The 21,877-nt window shown below is 44.5% G+C and overlaps 2 protein-coding genes and 1 long non-coding RNA gene across 4 annotated transcripts; 2 read left to right on the top strand and 1 right to left on the bottom strand.

The window, feature by feature from the left end:
- The first annotated feature begins 1,070 nt into the window (after positions 1-1,070).
- On the top strand, positions 1,071-4,417 carry LOC136528780 (elongator complex protein 4-like). Its single transcript, XM_066521766.1, has 8 exons — positions 1,071-1,441; positions 2,000-2,253; positions 2,342-2,411; positions 2,778-2,934; positions 3,119-3,197; positions 3,335-3,494; positions 3,585-3,676; positions 3,763-4,417. Exons 1-8 carry the CDS (start codon positions 1,294-1,296, stop codon positions 3,922-3,924), a joined length of 1,122 nt encoding a protein of 373 aa, XP_066377863.1. The 5' UTR covers positions 1,071-1,293; the 3' UTR covers positions 3,925-4,417.
- Positions 4,418-5,126: 709 nt separating this feature from the next.
- Positions 5,127-8,902, bottom strand: LOC136526877 (protein KINASE OF THE OUTER CHLOROPLAST MEMBRANE 1-like). The gene is made up of 6 exons (XM_066519449.1): positions 8,836-8,902; positions 8,658-8,737; positions 7,766-8,136; positions 7,550-7,641; positions 6,604-7,077; positions 5,127-6,284 (listed from the first exon to the last, which is right to left on the bottom strand). Exons 3-6 carry the CDS (start codon positions 8,132-8,134, stop codon positions 5,342-5,344), a joined length of 1,878 nt encoding a protein of 625 aa, XP_066375546.1. The 5' UTR covers positions 8,135-8,136; positions 8,658-8,737; positions 8,836-8,902; the 3' UTR covers positions 5,127-5,341.
- An 11,328-nt stretch (positions 8,903-20,230) lies between these two features.
- Positions 20,231-21,086, top strand: LOC136529887 (uncharacterized). 2 transcript variants are annotated; one of them, XR_010777458.1, is made up of 3 exons: positions 20,231-20,346; positions 20,443-20,541; positions 20,631-21,086. It is a non-coding gene; the product is annotated as an uncharacterized lncRNA (long non-coding RNA). The 2 variants fall into 2 exon arrangements; XR_010777457.1 differs by having other exon boundaries at positions 20,443-21,086.
- Positions 21,087-21,877: the final 791 nt, after the last annotated feature.

The raw sequence follows: 21,877 nt of genomic DNA, 5'->3' as shown, positions 1-21,877 counted from the left end.
CCGCTGTGTGTCTGCATCCTTTCTCACCCACCTTTTGATTGACATGCGTGGTTCGTCTCTGCACCGCACCACACCCACCGAATCATGTGACCACACGATCTCTGTTTTCAGAGAGCACGTTGAGAACCGGTTGATCCTGCCGGTGGGGGTGGGACGCGATGTGTCAACTGCGCCGATCTTATCTTGTCCTCTTATCCTTGCATAGAACAAATTTGTTTCTTTTGATACGTGGATTTATGATCTTGTGATTTGTGATTGTCTGGAGATAGAAGAAGACTGTAAGTTATTGAATCTTAATTATATGGTGTAAAAAATTCATATATTAAATACATGGTCGTTGGGTACACGGACTCTACGAAAAACTCACCGGTCCTCGCTTCCGAAGCTTCCCCTTCCGCAGCCTCGAGCGATCTGCCTCAGGCCCAGCGCCGCCCCTTCCTCGGGCGCCGCCTCCTTCCCGCCCTCCCTCTCCTCCCCCCGCACACGCCACGAGCCGCGCCTAAGCCTGGGCGTTCGGGTTACCCGATTTTTTCGGGTCGGGTAATTCGGGTAATTCAAAATTCGGGTAATAAAAATTGCTACCCGATATTACCCCCGAAAAAATACTACCCGTAAATTCGGGTACCCGATAATTCGGGTTCGGGTTCGGGTATTACCCGATATACCCAAATTTACAGAAAACAACAAACTACACTAAATTTCAGTAGCGATCTATACATAATTTCAGCAGCAATTTGTATAGAATTTCAATAGCAATTTGTAGAGAATAATATATTACAGTCACTCATTCAAATAGAGAGAATTATATTCTAATAAAGTGATAAGTTAAATGGTTCAGCTAACAACACATGATGAATACAGAGACAAAATAAATCTTTGGGTAGTTCGGGTAGTTTGGGTACCGGGGGATATTACCCGAATTACCCAAACTAATTTCGGGTAATCAAAATCGCTATCCGAATTTGGGATCGGGTACCTCGGGTTCGGGTAATTCGGGTCCAGGTTCAGGTAATTCGGGTACGGGTAATGGGTATCGGGTATTTTGCCCAGGCTTAGCCGCGCCCCAGCCTGCGCCGATGGACCACGACGGCGCGCGTCAGCCCCGCTGCCTCCGTTCCGCGTCGTGTCCACCCGCAGGCCCGTATGCTTTTTAGATAAATGGGCTTGGCCCAAAACTAACTTGCAAAACTGCCGTATTATTTTCGGCCCTACGCGTCTACCGCAAATAGGTCCAGGGACGACAAAGAAGAAACGAAACCGAAACCTCTCCTACAATCCATCGCCGCCGCCACCATGGCCGCCGCCGGTGGCCGAACCCTTGGCCGGAGCAGCTTCTCCCGCGCCACATCCAACCCAGTGGCCTCCTCATCCGGCGCCTCTGGCGTCAAGATTGGCCCGAACGGCGCCGCTTTCGTCTCCTCGGGCATCCCCGACCTCGACAGTAAGTGGCTCCTTGCTCAAACCCTCTTTTTTAACTAAAAATAAAAAAAATATCATGTTTACATTGATGATATTACCGTATTTCCGTTTGCTTATCTCGAATGATGTTAAGTGAGGAGACTGTCAGTATTTCGGTATCGGCGATGTTTGGACATGTATGTTTGATCTGGCCTTTTTGACAGAAACGATAGAATTGGAAATTGGAGCGTTTCAGTGACCTGTATTTGAAGAAGATTTTATTTACTTACATCTACTATGTGTTATCATTTGCCTTGCCTATAGGTTCAGCTATGTGCATCTTGTGATACAGATGCTGAGATAATTATATTCCATTATCTAAAAGATCTGGGATGTGTGGAAGTGGTGCACAGGCATGAAGTAATTAGCCTGGTTGGAGTCTGCTTAGAAATTAGATATGCGTGGAAATTAGTTCATGTGATAAAGAGCACATAAGAACCAAACTTTGTAAATTGAAAAAATGGAAAGCATGCTTTTTTTTGAAAAAAATACGATGTGCATGGCAGTTACTGGATCACCATTATTTGGCGCTCTCTGGCAGGGATTTTGGGTGGTGGATTCCTTCTTGGCTCAGTTGTAATGATCATGGAGGATGCTGATGCGCCACACCACCTCCTGCTTCTTCGGTGCTTCATGTCTCAGGGTGTTGTGCACAAACAACCCCTGCTCTTTTCAGGAGCTATGAAGGAGCCACGGTTGTTCCTTGGTACACTACCTGCTCCAGTTTCATCTTCAAAGGAGGATGGACGATACAGAGCAATGGGGGCTGCAGCAAGTAGTGATGGACAAGCAAATGTAGGTCCCAGAATAATTTTATTACTGTACTTATAGTCGCCAAGAAGCGATCTTCTTTTCATATTGCCCTGAAATTTTCATTATACAGGATGAAGGTTTGAGGATAGCTTGGCAGTACAAGAAATACTTTGGGGATGACTCTCGTGCTGAACATAAAGGTGGGTCCTTCACTCCATCTCTTAATCTTGTCTGTTCTGTTGTTGGTGATTTTTTGTGGAACCAGCTTTTCGTGCCAGTTTTCTTGATTACGATATGATATGGAATATTATCTAAAAAGAAGAGATGTATTAATCATTAGCAAGCTGATCATTTCTTGTTCTTTGACTTTGTTATCAACTCATTCCAAAGAATCATTCGTTGCAACCTGATGTTGACAAGACAAACAGCTATCTTTGCAATACATATTAGTTTTGCTTGTATAAGCATGATTTCTAGTACTATATTATTTAAGTTAAGCTTGCTTCTACTGCCACATGATGTCCCTGACAAGTCTTGACTCAATGACTCATTTAGCATCATTGCAGACAATAAGCAAGAATTTAGCAATGACTTTGATTTGAGGAAACCCTTGGAAAGGCATTTACTTAATGGGCAGAATATTGAATGTGTAAGCATTCAAGATGCTGACACTCTCAGCGGCCTCCAGGATTGTTGTACTGCTTTCTTATCCAAGCTTCCAAGGTGAGGTCAGGTCTTGATCCAATGTTCAAAAATTGCTTTTGCTGAGGAATATCACAGCATAGTTGCAGAACCCTTTCATCACCGAGTAATGCATCTATTGTCCAATAATGATAAAATTGGTTATGCTACCCATGCACTGTGCCTAGTATTAATTCTGAACACCTCTTTTGTATTCCACATTCAGAAAAGATGGTGGGAGTTTAACTGCTGGGAGAATTGCTATACAATCACTCTGTGCACCACAGTGTAGATACTTTGAGAAGGTTAGCATTTAATTCTACAATATTCATTGGCTGGTGACTGTAGTGTGCTGAAAATTTGAAACCAAATTACGTTTCTTATTTTCTATCAAGTTTGGATGTAGTTGCAACTGAAAAATCACTTAATTTACGCATTACAGGACTGGGACATGGTCTCATTTATCAGATCACTGAAGGCCATGGTGCGCTCATCTAACTCTGTTGCTGTTATAACATTTCCGAGTACAGTTCTGTCAAATTCATTCTGTAAGAGATGGCAGCACCTGGCAGATACACTTCTGTCCATCAAAGCAATTCCAGGCAAGCTTGGACTTTTGAAATTTATTTTCAGTAACCATTTCGATCACCTACATTACTCTGTCTTTTAATTGCCTGTTTACTTGGTTACAGATGAGGACAAAGACTTGGCAAAACTGCTCACAGGATATCAAGATATGGTTGGTTTTTTGCATGTCCACAAGGTGGCTCAAACTAATAGTCAGGTACCGAAATATTCACAATCACAACTTCTGTAAAAAAAAAAAGCTAAGTCTTCATTTGTTTTGATGCCTTTTATGTTGACAATCAGGTCCCTGTGATCTTAGAGGCATCCACACTTTCTCTGAAGCTACGAAAGAGGAGGTCGCTGGTGCTGGAACGGTTGAACCAGGCTCCAGTTGATGGGTCAAGCGGGCCTTCATCTGCTGCATCAAGTAGTTGCTCGTCACAAGGTTCACAGCTTGATTTCTAATTCATATTCAGATGGTATGGCTAGTTTTCCTTGAGAGGAGCTTGGCAGTGTTGTGTACTAGTTACTTCTGGCAGCAGAATGCAGCTTTTGGAGGTTTAGGTTTTAGATAGGGAGGCAGTTTGATGGTTCACCGTTAACCATCCTCCCTCATGTATCTATCAGCTTGTTGTACACCACTTTGAATAGTATTTGAACTGGCTAAACTTCTATATTACAATCTGCCAACGGCAGGTAATTGTCCAAGTTTGTCGAATTGCCTTGAACATATTACAAAACTGTGGATTTTCTCATTTTGTCTGTTCGAAATGACCACATTTTTGCGTAGAGTGGGAATGTTTGTGATGCTGATGCAGCTGATCTGAAGAATTATTGGTCTTCACGAAGATGGAGCTGTGACAGACACTGCAGCAAGTTTGTTATGTACTATGTCAAATGCAAAAGTTGTAAGGTGGGTAGATTTTCTCAACCTGTTGTAGATGCCTACCCTAAAACTGGAATTCAGTTTTCTCAATCCCTATAATGGTTGTATATCCCCGTTTGGATCCTTGAATTGAATTCATTTTAAGAATTATAATTTAGACACATATTAATTAAGCTATTATGGTTGTGTATAGATTATATTTGTATATTTTTGTTGGCTATATGAGAGAAACACTTATGTATTGCATTTCTACCGTAGGGGAGCGACTTGAAGAGCGTGTTATAAGTTGCAAATTAGAAACACAGCATGACGATCTACAGAATCAATTTCTATCTCCCACTTTATGAATTTGAGATAGGATATATGAACTTTGAAAAGCGGTGGAATGATAAAGTCTAAGCCAAATAACCTTAATTATTAAGTAAATTTCAATTCTTCCAAATGAAGGATCCAAACGGCCCCTAAGAGATTTTGCCGTCCTTTCTAAAAAAACAAAGGAGGCAACCATTGCAAGTAATATAATTCCAACGATTTAGGGCCGCCGATCCCGTTGGTTGTTTTGATCTCAGATATTGCCGAGCTGCATTTATTGTTTGGGTTGCAATTGCAACAGTCAACTATTTTGAGAGTTGAGTAAAAACAAAATGCAAAGAGCAGTGTTAGGATTTCAACTAATACACGACTGGAATCATCATACACAAACACAAGCACAGAAAACATGAAATCTCAGGACATGAGACTGGGATGGCATAAACAGTCCACCAAGCAAGAAATAGCTACGTCCACCAAGCAAGAAATAGCTACGCATAGTTGTATGTTTAAGACGATAATTCTGGAGTTTATGTACAGAACTTGTGCTGCAGAGTTGCTGAAGACAGAGCTATTCACAAATGCTTAGATAAAACATTTCAGGCCTAAATATGCACAACTAGGAACCACAATTCCCGATGCTATTTTTAGCAAACCTCCATCTTCACATGGATCTTTTATGATTTCTTATCCAGAAGTCCCAACGTCTCCGAAAAGCATGTTTGCAACTGGTGGAGGAAGCCACGCCTTGTTTTGCACCTGTTGTTGCTCGTAATCACCGCTCTGATCGGAGATGCTGGCAACCTTCCGACTCCTTGGCCTCGCAATGCTCTTCCCAACAAAAACACCCAGCTTGAGAGCAGTGAAGAAACCAATAGCAATGAACAGGGGCCTCACTGCCCAATGGAAGTCCTCGAGATGCTCATACTTCTTAACAATCCCCTCGCACTTGTCAAAGCTCACCACCTCCACCTCAGAGGGATCTGCCAAGCAACTGCATACTTCACCAAGATTAAATTTGCCAGGAAATTTCACGGCGAGACACCCATTCGGATGTATCTGTGAAATTCGACCTGTGGCTAATCCTCCACCCCTCTTTCGCTGCCATTCAAACCTTGGGCTTGAAATGTTGGCCTTTAGGCGCACAAACTGTCCAACACAGTAGGCTTGAGCCATTTGGAGATCTGTATAATTACCCTTCCAAAGGGTATCCATTCCTATCAGACCAACAGTCACTGCACCGTCACGGTCAATGCTATGAAGAATGCCAACCTGAGAGCGCTTCTTGTCCTCCTCCCTCAGCCGTACCCAGTCTCCAGCAGCAAAACCATATGTTACCCTCTCCACTGTTGAACAGCGAACCTTTAAAGGGTGGTGTAGCCCATGGATTCGTACAAGAATGTAAGGATCGCGCTCTCCATCATCCTCAATGCCAACTATGGTTCCATCAGGGATTTCCATAGTTTCAGAACTGCAAGAGTTTTTAAGCTTTCTTGAACGGACCTTGTCACCCACTTGAAGCTTGTCCTTAAAGTGCAACCAGTTAATGTGATTTGCCATGGCTGGCCTGTCTACCATTACATTTTCAGAGTTGTCCCAACCAATGTTGTCATGATCTGCATCTTTAGCACTAAAAAATGAAAAATAGAAAAGTAAGTTAGGTCGATGGATGCCCCAACATTTTTCTCAAAAGAAAGAGAGGGGGGGGGGGGGGGGGGGGGGGGGGGGAGAGAGATATGATATTGGGAAAAATATTACAGCAGAACAACCAAAGCATGTCAACACATTTCTATGCTTTGATAGGACACAAGACAATATTACAGTAGAACTTAGCAGTATTAGATGTAATAAATGCAGATGTTATAATAAACCATGGTAAAATTACTCATCTAGTGGAAATTCAAACAAAATCTGCAGATAATGAGAAACCATGATACTTATCATGTCACCTCTCAAATGCATGCAAAATATCTTTCATCAAGGGACGTTTTCTGAAGTCATATTCAAAGCATCCAGAAAGCACATTTTCAATGTCTGGAGGCAGAATGTATGGGAATATTGGCTTTTCTTTCTTCAAAACAACCAACTGATAAATCTCATCTGCTGATTTTCCACGCCATGGCTGAATGCCACTCAGCATCTCAAGGATGCTGCACGCAAAACCCCATGAATCAGTTTCATAACTAATCGGACCTCTGATGTTTGGTTGCCATTGTTCTGGAGCCATGTAATTTGGAGTTCCAAGCCTCTGAATAAGGTCCGGATTAGGTAATGAAAGGCCAAACAGCAGGGATGGAATCCCAAAATCCCCCAGCACAGCACGGTCATTTTCGTCTATGAGAAAATTGCAAGGTTTCAGATTTAGGACCAATATCTCCCTGGTGTGTAGGTCTAGTACACCGCGTGCCAAATCAGCCCCATATCTGTAAATTCAAATTTGTCATGAAAAAATATTCAAGAAAATAAGCATACAAGACACCTCTGAATAATACCATAATAAGCAGTACCAAATCGAAACAATGAATTGAAGTCATACTAAATTGATACTAAGGATAGGTGACAGTTAAGAAAGCACATGGGTTTTGGATACCAGACCATTGTACTATACAGTTTTTTTCTCAAACTATTGTACTATACAGTTAGAGAACAAATGTCCTGCTAGTCCTTTTTTTAGCCATAATAAATCAACATATTACTACATAAGGTAATTTTTACAACAATTTTCTAGTCTGAGTATCATTGTTCAAGGAGGAAAAAAAACTCTAGAATATGATACTCATTGCCTCATAGAAACTACTTGCTCAAATTCAGAATTTTTTTCCTGTATGTTCATCTTAATGGTTGCCTTGGTGCAACAGATGCATATATAAAAATTTTTAGGCATTTTCACCATACCTTAAAACTTCTGACAAAAGGAGCTTTCCACTTTTAAGCCGAGCCATCTTGTCTCCAATGGATCCTTCATAGAACTTCATAGCTATACAAATCTGAAAATTCATGAAGCCAAATACGCTATGGATTAACATTAATCACCAAGATGATATGACAGAGAGACCTAGCATGGGGAGGCAATAGAGACCAACATGCCACAACAGTCCAAGACCAACATACCCTCCAATTCTGTGTCGATATGCCATGCAAGAAACATACATTGCCAAGACCCTGACATTTGCTGAATATCTCATCAAACCTCGCTGAGAAGAACTGCAGCTGGTCCTCTTTAATTGGATGCAGCATCTTCACCGCGACCTCGTGGTACCGATCATAATCCTCCGTCCTCTGATGATGAGTTGCTATCCAGACATCCCCAAATGGACCTCTCCCTATCCGGTGCTTCAGGTTTAGCACACTCGGGTCAATCCATGGGCTTATCTGGCTCGGGCCAGAGAAAACCATCCGGTAGAGATCAGGATCCTTCTCAAGCAGCATGTACTCCTCGAATGCATCGGTGGGATTTGAGTCGGAGCTTTGTCCTGCCATTCCTGCAGAGCAAATCTCACCATTATACAAACCCCAATACATTATTCCGCAGAAAAGTGTCAAGACTTCACAGCGCTCTAAGCATGTTTTTAGTGTTTTTATCAAATCGCCGAGATTCTTTTATTCACAATTTCAATGCATCTACCGAACAGAGAAGAGCCGAACTTTCCTTGCTTACTTCAGTTGAACTAACATTGAAAGCAAGCACAGACAGAGAGAGCTGAGGATCCCAACTTCCCAGTGATTATAGTACTGGAAAGAACTATACTGGAATGTAAACTATGGATAAGCACCGAACTGACCAGCGCGAAAGCGAAAATAGATGGGGAAGAAAAGGGTAGAACATGGAGGAGGAACAAAATCAAGAATTCCCCAATCCACTAGAAGCAGGAATCACGAAATCTAATCGGTAAGAAATCGCTGTAATGACCGGTATAAAATCGAAACCTAGATGGGGAACAAAAAAAGGTAGGAATTTGGATCAGCAACACATCAAGAATCCAGAAAACAAGCAGATTCTCACCTGTCTCTTCTTCTTTTCCTGCCCCTGCTTTCCCCCTTCCTAAGTGATGTCGGCGAATTGGTTTTGATAGACCTAATAAACTAACAAAGCCACAAAGGCAACAAAACTAAGCTAGGCTACTGGAGAAATCTGCGGACGAATGAATGGATTGGAAGCAACTGCTAGAAGTCGGCCGTACCGCCGTAGGCTGGTTGGGGATGGCCTGCGGAGGCGAAAGGGGAGGGGAAGCGTCCGCAGCGAAGTTGAGCGGTGGAGAGCGGTTATATACGCGGGGGATTTTCTGCGCTGATTGCTTCTTCTTTCTTCCATCCCGTCCTTGCTTTCTTTCCTCCGTTTGTCCTTTTCTTTTCCGCTTTTTGCGCAATGTAGTTTTCATTTAATAATTTATTTATTTATGTACCATTTATTGCATTTTTATGATGAACGTATTTAATAAGCTAGCTGAATTTTCTTCACGCCCAAATATTTTCCTTTTTGCAAAACATGGCATCCAGACTTAGGGACTTAGGCGTCGGATTTTTTACAGAGGCTTTTGTCCGTGTAACTTTATAAAAGTTGGTAATTATTTGTACGTCATTACAAAAAAGTTAAGTTCTTATAGCCACCATTGCTCTGAACTTTTTTTTTTGCCCTCCACGCCACTTCCGTCAGATTTAGCTCTAAAGGTGTTAAATTGCGGGTATCAAAAGTCAAAAATACTCTCATGTCTAAATATGCAATTAATTTTTTGAGCATCTTAACTATCTCAAATGAAAAAACTCAAAACTAGAAAGTTGCAGATCTTATCGAGATCTACAATATTTATATAAAAATTATCTTCATTTGATTCCCTACAAAAAATATGATTTTTCTAAGACATATTAAACATATCAAATCATATTTTTTTGTACCGAATTAAATGAAGATATTTTTTATACAAAAATTGTAGATATTGTCGAGATCTATAACTTTCTAGTTTTGAGTTTTTTTTTCATTTGAGGTCATTAAGATGCTAAAAAAATTAATTGCATATTCATACCCGAGGGTATTTTCGACTTTTCACGCCCGCAGTTTGACATCGTTAAAACCAAATCTGATAGAAGCGGCGTGAAGGACAAAAGAGTTCAGAACAGTGACACCTGTGAGAACTCAACTTTTTAATGGCTTATGGGTAATTATCAACTTTTATAATAGCATACATGTAAAAGCCTCTTTTTTATACTACTAGTGAAGTCACCACCACATATATTTTGGACTCCTGATAAGACAAATTGTCTATTACGAAGAAAATTACTAACTCTGAATGCTTCAATTAAAGATATCTGAAATCAAATTCAATATATAATTGGGAATAGGTTCTATTAAAAATCCATTTGCGGGTTAGAGAAATAAAAAGAAAGTTCAATAGATTCTATAATTCTATTTAAAAAATCATTTAGTTAAGCATATCAAGCTAACTTTTTCTTTAGGAAATTTTAGTATTTCTTTTCTAAGTTCAACCTCCAACTTTGAACTACTTACTCCCTCTGTCCTGATATATAAGGTGTAACCACTTTTTATTCATATCCTATAATATAAGACGTGCTCTCTCTAGATACACGTATATTGATGCAGTAATATTCGTGTTGAGAGAGTGGGTCTTTGAACCAAATGTGGTTACGCCTTATATACTGAGACGGAGGGAGTAATAACTAAGATTGACCACCCGTGCTAAATTAGACAATCCAACCTAGGCGAGCAGTTTTCACCACAAGAAAAACTAACAAATGATTTTGATTCATACACGAAAAAAACGGGTTTCGACTTTCTAATATTAATAAAAAGGTCAAAGAAGAGAGCGTCAAATTGTACATAAGTTGGTTTCTCTAATTCAGGGAGATTTCTAAGATTCTAGACGTGATGAATAGGTAAAAACCCATGTTTCAGTGCAAAGTAATTTTAGTTATATGTCAAAGTCAAATTCATACGATTGTTTAGAATTGTAAACTTCTAGGCCATAACTCCGATCATCGCCATCACAACTGATGGTCTTGCACATCCTAGCGTTGGTGAAGCCCCACCACCTCACCTCCAACCTGAAACCCTAACATCATCACTAGAGATAAATGATAAAATGAAGCTCGTTGGAGAATAAGGACGCATGAATTACCAATTGAATCCAAATATACAAAATTGGCAATTTCCCCAAATAACTTGTCATCAGTTTTCTAACAAACTTCAAGTTTTAACTAATCTTAAGCAGTTTATGTTTTTTTGGGAAATTAATAAAAGTATATGTTTACTTAGATGCCCTCCACACCATGATGATGCACTATAAAGGTATGGGACCCAATAATATTTGGTTTCTCCTGTTTTTACTCGCTCCGTTTTAAAATATAAATCTTTTGACTTTTCTAAATACATATTATAGTTATATATCTATACATATAACAAAAGTTATGTAACTCGAAAAATTAAAATAACTTATAATTTAGAACGGAGATCGTACTATGATAGTATCATTATATATTTAGGCTATCTTTGGCGCTGCTCGCCCGCCAGCTCTGGCTTCCTTTTTTACTGTATGTTACTGTATCACATGAAAACTAGGGCACCGTTTGGATGCCGAAAATTTTGGCAAAACGATACTGTAGCATTTTCGTTATTATTTGACAATTAGTGTCCAATCATAGTCTAATTAGGCTTAAAAGATTCGTCTCGTGGATTTCGTCTAAACTGTGTAATTAGTTTTATTTTTTATTTATATTTAATGTTTCATGCATGCGTCCAAAGATTCGATGTGACGAGAAATCTTGAAAAATTTAGCGTTTTGAAGGGGAACTAAACAAGCCCTAGGCTCCGGCTCTTTTTCTATTTGCCTGTGAAACCGGCGGAGCCAGTGGAGCAGCCTCTCCCGGCCTCCTCCGGCTTTCTGCTACAGTGTAGGAGCTGAAGTAGGAGAGAGCTTGGCCAAACAGATCCTTAATTTGTAGCCTTATATTTTGTTTGTATATGTAGCGTGTTTGCTTGTTGGTTTCAGCCAGCCCAAACTAACCAGTCAATAGTGTTTTTCTCTCACAACAAACCAGCACCAGTCATTTCAAACTAGCCAAGAAACCAACCAACGAACATACCAGACGTTAGAAAATACAGTCTAAATCGTACTAGTAGTTCCTATAAATTCCCGGAACGTGGCGCCTCGCTAATCTTCATTGATTTGGCTGAAATGTTACATTGAAAACAAAAATACAGACCTAATCACAAAATAAAGATGCAGAGAGACGGGCAGACAGACTGCCTTCTAAACAACTACTAAAGTCATCTTCTTTTTTAAGATCCGGAACATAGCCGGTATATATTAATAAGAAGAAGAGAGAATTACATGGGCAAGCAGCGTAAACAGCTTCCCAGGCTTGACGGACTATCAAGCTTGACGAAAAGAACTGAGCGGACTACTCGTATTCTCGGGGTACAACAAGAGACCATAACAAGCATCCAAAAGCAACAGATCTGTATCTTCTAACTCACCCAACCGACTACTGGAGCAGCAGCATGATCCCAATCCCAAACACACCAAATCTGCTCAATCGGGGGGCTTCCTGGATGACAGCACTCCCAGCACGAACTACTAAAACACATCAAAATTGAGGTGGGACCTAACTTGCCTGATGTGACACCGACCGCTGCTCGAATAATTATACAAAGCACGAGCACCATCATGGGACCTCCATCTCGACCGCCCCCAAATCCGCTGCCATTGCAGCTAGGGCCTTGGAGAGCTTCTTGTTGCCCATCTTCGCGGCAGCCCTTATTGCCTCGACTGCCTGCTCCGGGAGGTCCTCTCCAAACATGTCAACGAACTCTGATCGCTGCATCCGGCACCGGCGACTGGCCATTGATGAAGTCCAGCTCACGCATAAGCTTGTGCTGGGCGCGCTGTAACACCGGCACATGGGATCGACGAGCGGCCAGACGCACGCTGGAGCGGGTAGGAGCCAATGCCCTTCTGCGTCCTCTGGTACTCGACAGTCTAGACTGCTTTTGAACATCTGCCACCGGAGGTGAGGCTGGCCTCGGTAATACCGGCTCAGGGACCTTTCTGAACATCTGCCTGCAGAAGGAGGCGCCCATGTCCTCTGTCCCGAACAAATCTGTGCAGCCACCGGTGTCCTCAACGCCCTGCAAATCAGCATACTCATTGACGATGTTACCGGCAGCCGTCGAACTAGCCGTCACAGCCAGGTCGACAGCGGCCGAGACCGGGTTGTCACTCTGGCCCGCTGCGGAGCCTAGGGAAGCTGCATCAATCTCCATATTATTGACAACATCGGACAGCTAGGTTTCGTCGGAGGCCTGCTCTGGGGCTACAAGCTGCACACTGGGCCCGAAGGTGATCTCCGTTTCGCCTCCGGAGTTGCCCTCTGGATGGGCTGTGGAGCCTCCAGGCGGGGCGGCGAACGCCTGAGCGAGCTGGAACTCAAGGAGCATCGGGTCGTCGTCCAGGGACGCAGCAGGTTGACATCCCCATTCATCCCCAGGCCCCCAGCCAAGCTCAAGCATGGGATCGAGGCCTGCCGACTGGAACAGGCGCTGAAACGTGGTCGCCACACTGGTCCAGGCGCGCGGAGCCGGTGAGCGCGAGCGGATGAGCCTGGGGCGATGCAAGGCATGTCCAGGATCGTGCTCCAACATCGGATCCATCTCAGCCAAGCTGCGGGGCGAGTAGCTGGAAGTGATCTGAGCGGCTGCGGCGAATCTAGATTAAACTGCTGTCGGAGTCGCACAGATTCATGAACTCAATTTGATAGAGTGGCCGGAATACACGGGTTCCGCTGATTCGTACAAAGTACGACCCCCGACAACTTTGCACTGGCTTCGCCGCGGCTGGAGAAGAGGCTGGTGCGGTGGAGCAAAGTGGCGGAAATGTGATGCGGCTGTGGATGCTCCCGGCCGGGAAGGTGAGTCTTGCACGGAGGTTGGCAGAGATGGGTTGGCGATGGCAGGCGGGGCAGTAGCGTGAGATATGGCCGGGCCCCTTGCACCTGAGGCAGCGCACAGGGTCCCGGCACTGGGCAACTTGATGGTGGACGCCGAGGCACCTGAAACACCGGCCGGCGAGGCGCCTTTTAAAAGCATCCTGGCCCGTCAAAGCGCCCCTCAGAGCTCCGTCTTCCGCCCCCGTCACACGCCTTCGGCTCCCAGGATCCACCTTCTGTAGAGCTGCATCCTTGCGCCACCAGTGCTTTCTTCTACCTTTGTGCCAATCTGGTGAAAGCAGAGCATCCTGCTGTGTATTGGAACCCGCGACAGCGGCATCCGTCGCCGTCAGCGCCAGCTTGTGCCACACCAACTTGCGACGGTCAGCAGGCGCGTCAGGCGGCGTGGCCACTCGATCTGGGCGGACCAGGATGGATTTGAGCTTGGCCGGCGCCCGCGCTCCAATTGACGCAGTGGAGACAGCACCCGAAGGGGGCAGCGAGCTGTCCCAGACGGCAGGCCGGCCGCCGTCAGCAGATCCGCCGGATCTCGGTAGTGAGGTCGCGGATGCCGAGGGCGCGTCAGATCTCAGGTCAGGGGGTGCTCGCGCTTGCCTGGGCTGCAGATCCGGTGAAGCCATCCCATCTTCGGCTTCAAAGGCAGCAGGGGAGAGAGCATCAATGGCGTCAATCTCCTCTGCCTCTCCATAGTCCAGGAGCCCCTCTTCCTCGAGATCCACGGATGGTGCTACTGGGGATCCACAGGGTGTGGGCAGCGGGGTATGCTCTCTGTGGGCGGGCTCTGGCTTTTGGTTTTTGGGGTGGCCGCCGGTGCCAGACGGGACGCCGGCGGGTGGACGTGGATGGGCTCTCGGTCGCTGAGACGCTCAGGGGGGCTTTTACATTTTTATTATTATTTAGATCAACACTCATCCTAATATCAATCTTAAAACTTTACTAGATAAGAGAAATTTTAGTTATAGATTTAGCACTTTTGCACATGTGATATGACATGCTAGCTCGACACACTGACGCCTAGTTAATATGAGCACGTGAAATGTCGTTGCTACCCTTGTCTTGCTCCTCTCTCTCCATCCCCGATAGCTAGGTCCCGCGCGACCTGTCACTGTCAAGTGGGCCCCACTACTCAGCTTCATCTTCCAGCTCCAGCACCTGGATGGGAGACAGCCAGACAGGCCACGCTCCTTCGTCCGCGCGCAGGAGCACCACCGGGCGCTGCTTGCCATGGCCAGAGCTCCATCGCCCAGTGCCTGGATGTGGCACGCACCACAGGCTCGGCACGGCCTTCACGCCTAGCTTGCCGGAGCAGTTGCTCCCCCGTGCGAGCTCCCTAGCGGGTGAGCCACCACCTCGGCCTCCCTCTCTGCGCTCTCGCGAGGCCACGGCGGAGTTGCTCACATGCGTGCCCACGAGGCCGCGCGCGGAGCTGCTACTCGCACGTGCGCCGACGAGGCCGCGGTAGAGCTGCTGCTCGCGCACCTCCTCCTCGGCTTCCTCACGCTGTGCTGCTCCGAGCTCTGTTCGATCGTCCCCCACGCGGCCACGCCTCCTCCTCCGCTAACTGTTGCATGCTGCTCCATCCTCCGTCCTCTTGCCCACGGGATCGAAGAGTAGCAACCGTGGGGAACCGGCCACGAGCTGGAAGACGAAGCTGACCAGTGGGGCCCACCTGATAGTGACAGGTGCCCGCGGGACCCAGCTGTCGGGGATGGAGAGAGAGGAGCAAGGCAAGGGTAGCAACGACATTTCACGTGCTCATACTGACTAGGTGCCAGCGTGTCGAGCTAGCGTGGCATGCCACATGCATAAAAGTGGTAAATCTAAAACTAAAACTTCTCTCATCAGGTAAAGTTGTAAGTGTCGTTCTAAGGCCTGGTTTAGATTGAAAAAAATTTCAATCCGATGAATAGTAGCACTTTCGTCTTGTTTGGTAAATATTGTCCAATCGTGGACCAACTAAGCTCAAAAGATTCATCTCGTGATTTCCAACTAAACTGTGCAATTAGTTATTTTTTTTACCTACATTTAATGCTCCATACAAATGGCTAAAAATTAATGTGATGGAGAGAGAGTGAAAAAACTTGAAATTTTGAGGGTATCTAAACAAGGCCTAAGAGTAATATTTGGATGTGTGTCAATCTTTATAATGGTAAAGATATAAAAGCCCCGATGCTCGGGGTCGGGCTCCATGGGTACTTCTTCGTTACTACTAAACTAAAGTCATCAAAACATCAATTTTGTATAATGTGCAAATATGATTAAAAATCATTGCCTTCCCTACCATGTGTCCAGTGTCCTGAACAAGATGCAGTGCTGCAGCCTATGGTGCACGCCGAAATCTAGTGCCGACAACTTTATTTTCAGCCTGGTATCATCATTTTGGGTGTGCAAGTTGCAACAAAGATTCGAACAAAAGCACCAATGCTCAACCTTGTTTGAGGCGCCACATTATTGCTTCCTAGTACTCTGAACCTGTGGGCCACATGCTCGGGTATCTTGGGCAACTTCTGAGGCACATGCAAATGCTAAATTGTCCAAAAGAAAATACAAGATTGCTCCCCGCCCCCCCGCGCGCGCTTTATGGAGTTGCCCATGCTTGTTTTTTTACAGAAAAATTGTAAAAGAATTATCTATTTTTAACATGCAAATGAGGAAGGTAGACAATAGTAGTTGCAAGGTAGACAATAGTAGTTGCATTTTCTGTTCTGAACATGAAAGGATAAGCCATATGTTTTCTGAATGTGCAAGTGCCCAGCAGCTGTGGGAGGTATTGCTGAGATTATGGGAATGCAGGGAGTGCTATGAATTATAGCTAAACCTTGGTTAGCTGACAAAAAACACATATATGGTGTACAATATGCTCACTTCAGCGACCCTGGCTCAACTTGCAGCAGTTATGTTGAACTTTGGCTGCCATGTTCAAGCAAGGCTCATAATTTCGCTGAAATTCTTGAAATGTCCTATTTTTCGTTGGGCCAAATTTTTTTTGTATCATCTGAAAAATTTCGATTGAATTCATTTTCTGCCCTAAAATTGCACAAGTCTACAAGTCTGCCTTACAATGACCCTCCATATCGCATAGACCCACAGAAGCTATAAAATTCTCCTACAATTGACGTAATTAGCATAGGCAAGCTCGCTCACCGTTAGTCTATTGTATTATCATTACTCCACATCTATGATATATTGTGTTATTTTTTTGGTGTTATATAAATTTGTGATGTATGGTAGGTTAGAGAGTGTTTCTCGTAAAATGTTGCTATTTTTTTTACAAGAAAACTCATTTGAATTTGACCCAATATTTCTAAAATTCCCGAAATTTCGAATTTATCAACAGGGGGTGATTTTCTTTCAAATATTGTAAACCCTGTGTTCAAGAGCTGCAGGGATCACAGAAGGACGCGGCGAGACAAACCGGAGAATCTGGTGACCTGGCTGGAACTAAAGATGAGCAACGGGCCGGCACGGCACGGCACGGCCCGAGCCCGGGCCAGGCACGGCCCGATCGGGCTCGGGCCCTTTTGGCCCGCCGGGCCACCGGGCCGTGCCTGAACAGTCCACCGTGCCTGTCGGACGGCCCAGGCACGGTCCGTGGGCCGAATATCGGGCCGTGCCAGCCCGTTAAGCCCGCGGCCCACTGGTCCATCGGGCCGGCCCATAGCCCGTTACATAGTAAACACCATATTTAACAGCACAATCACAGGTTCACATATTCATATTTAACGATCACAGAAACACCAGATGACAAAAGATTTGAGCTTTTTATGCAATGCCGCCTCATTAAAAACCATTCTAGATAAAACTCACACCTCGTGAGATAAAACCCTAGAAAGGAAAATAGTACGACCAGCTCAATAAATTAAAACGGGCCTCCACCGGGCCGGCCGTTGTAAAACGGGCCGTGCCGTGCCGCCCGGCGGGCCGAGGCCTCAGCCCAAGCCCGGCCTGCTACGGGCTTCGGGCCGACACGGGCCCGGTTAGGGTTCGGGCCGTGCCGTGCTCGGGTCGGGCCCAATAACCGTGCTTTGGGCCGGGCCTTTGGCCCACGGGCTGCATGCACATCTTTAGCTGGAACAACTACTCTGGAAGTCAGTCATCAAAAACATAAATACATGATCACGCAGATGATGGTTGATCTGGACTCGAATGAGCGCATACAGAACTGAAACGCACTTGGGGTTTGCGTCTATATAGAGAGCTCTGTAATGTTCGTTCGAGTACCCGTCTTGAGACTATAAGATGTTTTCAGTAGTGGTGGGTTGACTTTTTTTTTTTACTGTAATCTCTGGGAGAAATGGGCATGTAAATGTTTCACTTGACTTTGTCCTCCTGATTGCAATGCACACGCGGACAAGGCTCTATGCCTCGTGGAAGTGGAAGTAAGGGCTTCCCAACGCTACTGTGTAAGCAGGATCGGATAAAAAAAATAGACGTTTTATATTTGTTACAGTGGTTTGCCCAAAAGTTATATATATGCTTGGGAGAGAGAATACGGTCCATGCTAAAAAAAAGAGGAAATAAAGATAAGGTACGATAAAAAGAAAAAATTTATTTACAAACTATAAATAGTAATAGTTTGTATTATATAAATAGTAGTATTAATATTTCCTAATATATATATAAATCACTTTATTTGTACGAGACTCCTCGTCGAAGAGTAGCGGTGGTGCCCTTAAAATTCGGTCCCTATAGCCCTGTCGCTACTCACGTCACTCGATGATGTGACATCTAATTGCTCTGTTGCTTCACTCCTGTCCCATATTATTTGCATATCTGGCTTTCAAACAAGAAATTTAGGATAGATGACAAATAACACTGGGCCCCTATAAAGCCTATGAAAAAAGCTGACACACTGCTATCTTTGTGTGGAACGAGCGAACTGGAAGCAACATAGTTCGGTTGCAAAGTCTCCATCGGATTTCTTTACCTTTTTTTAGTCGATTTTTTTATTCCTTTGACCCATGCCACGAGGTTCTAGTAACTTCTGCCTACGATCTCAACCTATGTGTAACGTTTATTGTGGGACAAAATTCAAATCACACATGTGCGAATAATATGTGACGGAGGGAGTAGTAGCTAATCTTTTGCTCCCTTTATTCTCTGAAAAAGCTGAAAGCAGCAGCCAAATCAAACGAGATTAATAAGTTACAGTATTTTCTAACTTGGGATTATTCATTCTTTGTGTGGTTTTTGGCTAGCTATGATTCTGGTCACAAAAATGTCTAGTCATGATTGATTGCCTCGGGAGAGGATTAGAACCTTTGTTTTTTTTATAGAGCAAATCCCCTCTATGCCATCGAAATTTACAAGCATCCCTTACTTGCCATTATAAATTATGCACTCCCTTCAGAGCCATCAATATAGATTTACGATCTCTTATATGCCACTAAATTGACTATTGACTAAGATCAGTGAACCGGCCGTTATAACGCCGTTAGTGGGCCAATTTATTTCCTTTTCTACCCCTCCTCGGTCCTCATGGACACCTCCTCTCCTGTTCCGAGAGAGACCAGTCTCATCAGCTATCGCAACACAACCTCGTCTCTTGGCCGCAACCCTAGATCGACTTGAGGAGATTCCCTGGCGGAGGGCGCCGATCTCCTGGGCGAGCGCCACATGGCTCGTGCCGCCGCCTCGGCTCCGCCTCGCGAGGACGAGCCCCCGACCTCCTGGTGGCGCCGCTCCCAACAGCCTGGCCGCGCCACCCAATCGGCTGTCTGCGCCGCTCCCATCGCCTGACTGCGCCGCCGTCATCAGCTGGCCGCGCGCGCCCCTACCTCCTGAGTGCGCGCGCCCCCTGCCTCGTGGCCGGGCTACTCCCCCACCGCCGTGACCGTGCCGCCCCCACCGACTGCGCGTGCCCCCGGCCGTGACCGCGCCGCGTGGCTCCTGTTCTTCATCGGCTTTCGTCCGCCTGGCAGAAGGAGAGACGCCAAGCAGGGCAGCTCATGATCTGAAGATGAGTTGCCCAAGAGGCATGGTGATGCCTCCGCAAGGCCGTGACACTTCTTGGCTTCCTGAAGGGTAAGAACTATTCTTATACTTTTCCTTCTACATTTGTCAGATTACAATTAGGAAAAATAATTGAAATTGTTGTAGAATACATAGTTTTGATGGTCCGTTCATTCACAGGATGGACCCTAAGTCAAGTTACTTTCTGAAAATCAGACTCGTTGGCAATCCTAAAAAGCGTAGGAAGGAGTTCTCATGCTTTAGATGCTCTAAGGTCGTGGATTCTGGTCTATGTAATTTTGAGGACCTGGTCGAAGAAATTGTTGATCAGTACCCTCATGGATATAATGAGGTAGTGCATTTTTTTTACTATGATGGTGTCCAGAAAACGTTCCCAAAAGTCACAACAGATCAGGACCTACTTCAAATGTTTAGCAAGCATGCTCATGGCAAGGTAGTTCACTTGACCATTGCGTACACTGAGCCCAACATGTACTATTCAGTTGACAAGTTTAGAGCTGCATATGAGAACCTTATCCCAGCTATGCCTGACAAGTTACAATGGCCAGAATCAAACCATGGTTTCTTCATGTATCCACCACTCCTTAAAGCGACTGCTGGTAGAAGACATAACCAGAGGTTCAAAGGATCTGCAGAGGCGGGGGTAGCACAACAAGAAAGAAAGGTTCACATCAATGCCCCATTTGCAAGGGATATGGCCATCGCTGGTATAATTGCAAAAATGGTGACCCTGAAGACATAGCAGCAATGCAAGCTGTAAAGTAAGCACTCTGTTTTTTTTCTTACAATTGCACTTTTTATCAATTTCAAACTGAATAGGTAGCTCAAATTATTTTCATGTTGTTAATGAAACATAGGGGTCCTCCGAAGAGAAGGAAGAAACTCATTCAACCATCAAGTGAGAGCAGCATTGTCCCTGTAGACCCAGCACCTAAAAAAATGTTTTTTCCTGCTAGGTATGAATTTGTACACTTACATTCTCTATTTTTTTGGTATGATTACATTCTGATCTTTTTGTGAAAACCTGCATTCTTTTCTATTACAGTCAAGGTACCTCAGTTAGTTTAAGCTCAGGAAACTCTCTAAGGTATTTTCGTTTTAGTGCTTGCATATTGTTTTTGCAACGTCGAACTTGCTATTATCCTAGAGTATACAACTTTTGTGCAGGTCTGGAAAGGGCTCAAACCAAACCGAGTCACTTTCCATTGAGTTCTCCTTGTTGTCTTCACGTGAAACTACGCCACCTCCTACCACCTCCATGGCTACAGAAAAGAAAAATGCTAAAGGGAAGGTCAAGGCAGTAGAGAAGAAAAAGAACAAGGCAGCAGGGAAGAAAAAGAAGAAAGAAGTTCCAGTCCCACCTGAAAGTCTAGCTATGTGTACTAGAAGCAAAACCCCTCAACGGAGTAGCCCTGCCTCACATACTAGGAGCAAGAGAAAGCTTCCAGATCTCAATTTGTAGCTGATGCAGTTCATTTTGTATGGGGGCACTTCTTATTTTGCTTGGTCTTTGTGAAACCAAGTCTCCTGTTATTTTGCTTGGCCTATGTGGGCTAATATCTGCTATCACTATGTTTTTGTGGCTGCTTATATGGCTGTTTGGATGCTTGAATGCAAATCAAATGTTGCTGTTATGTTGTGTTCAATTATGCATGTCTGCATGATTGATATATCATGTCATATTTGCCTATTTTGGTTGGTTTGTATATAATGTTGATTATTATCAGTGCAGTGGCATGTAAGGGATGAGACTGTCTTTTCATCCCATCACTTAACAGTAACCTAACTGTGGTATGACGGTAATGGCGTATAAGGGATCATAAATCTATATTGATGGCTCTGAAGGGAACGCATAATTTACGATGGCAAGTAAGGGATGCTTATAAGTTTTGATGGCATTCACAGGATTTTCTCTTTTTTATAAGTCGACCGGGGGGATCCCCCACCTGAATTTGATTAATCCTCTGAAACAGCCTGATGATTTACAAGAACTTGTTACATGGCATGGTATTACATAGCGTTAGCCAACACAGAGCACCGTTTAGAGGATATATCCGCGTCATCACGCGGCAGCCAGGCAGCCCATAAGTGTGCCTCGGATTTGCACGCGAGAGGATTAGAACCTGTGACAAGAAAGGAATCGTTTGGTTCCTAACCTTGTCTACTCACGCGAAACTGAGTGAGATGAGACAAAGATTAGTGTGGGCTATACCTAATTTCATACACCGGCTATGCCGGGGCTCCTGAAACCACTTGGCCGATCAGCTCCATTATTTCCCGCTGAGGACGCTG

This window comes from Miscanthus floridulus, chromosome 19 (genome assembly GCF_019320115.1).
Source record: "Miscanthus floridulus cultivar M001 chromosome 19, ASM1932011v1, whole genome shotgun sequence".
NCBI classification, from domain to species: Eukaryota; Viridiplantae; Streptophyta; class Magnoliopsida; order Poales; family Poaceae; genus Miscanthus; species Miscanthus floridulus.
The sequence above is the reverse complement of the archived record's forward strand: the minus strand, read 5'-3'. Positions and strand labels throughout refer to the sequence as shown.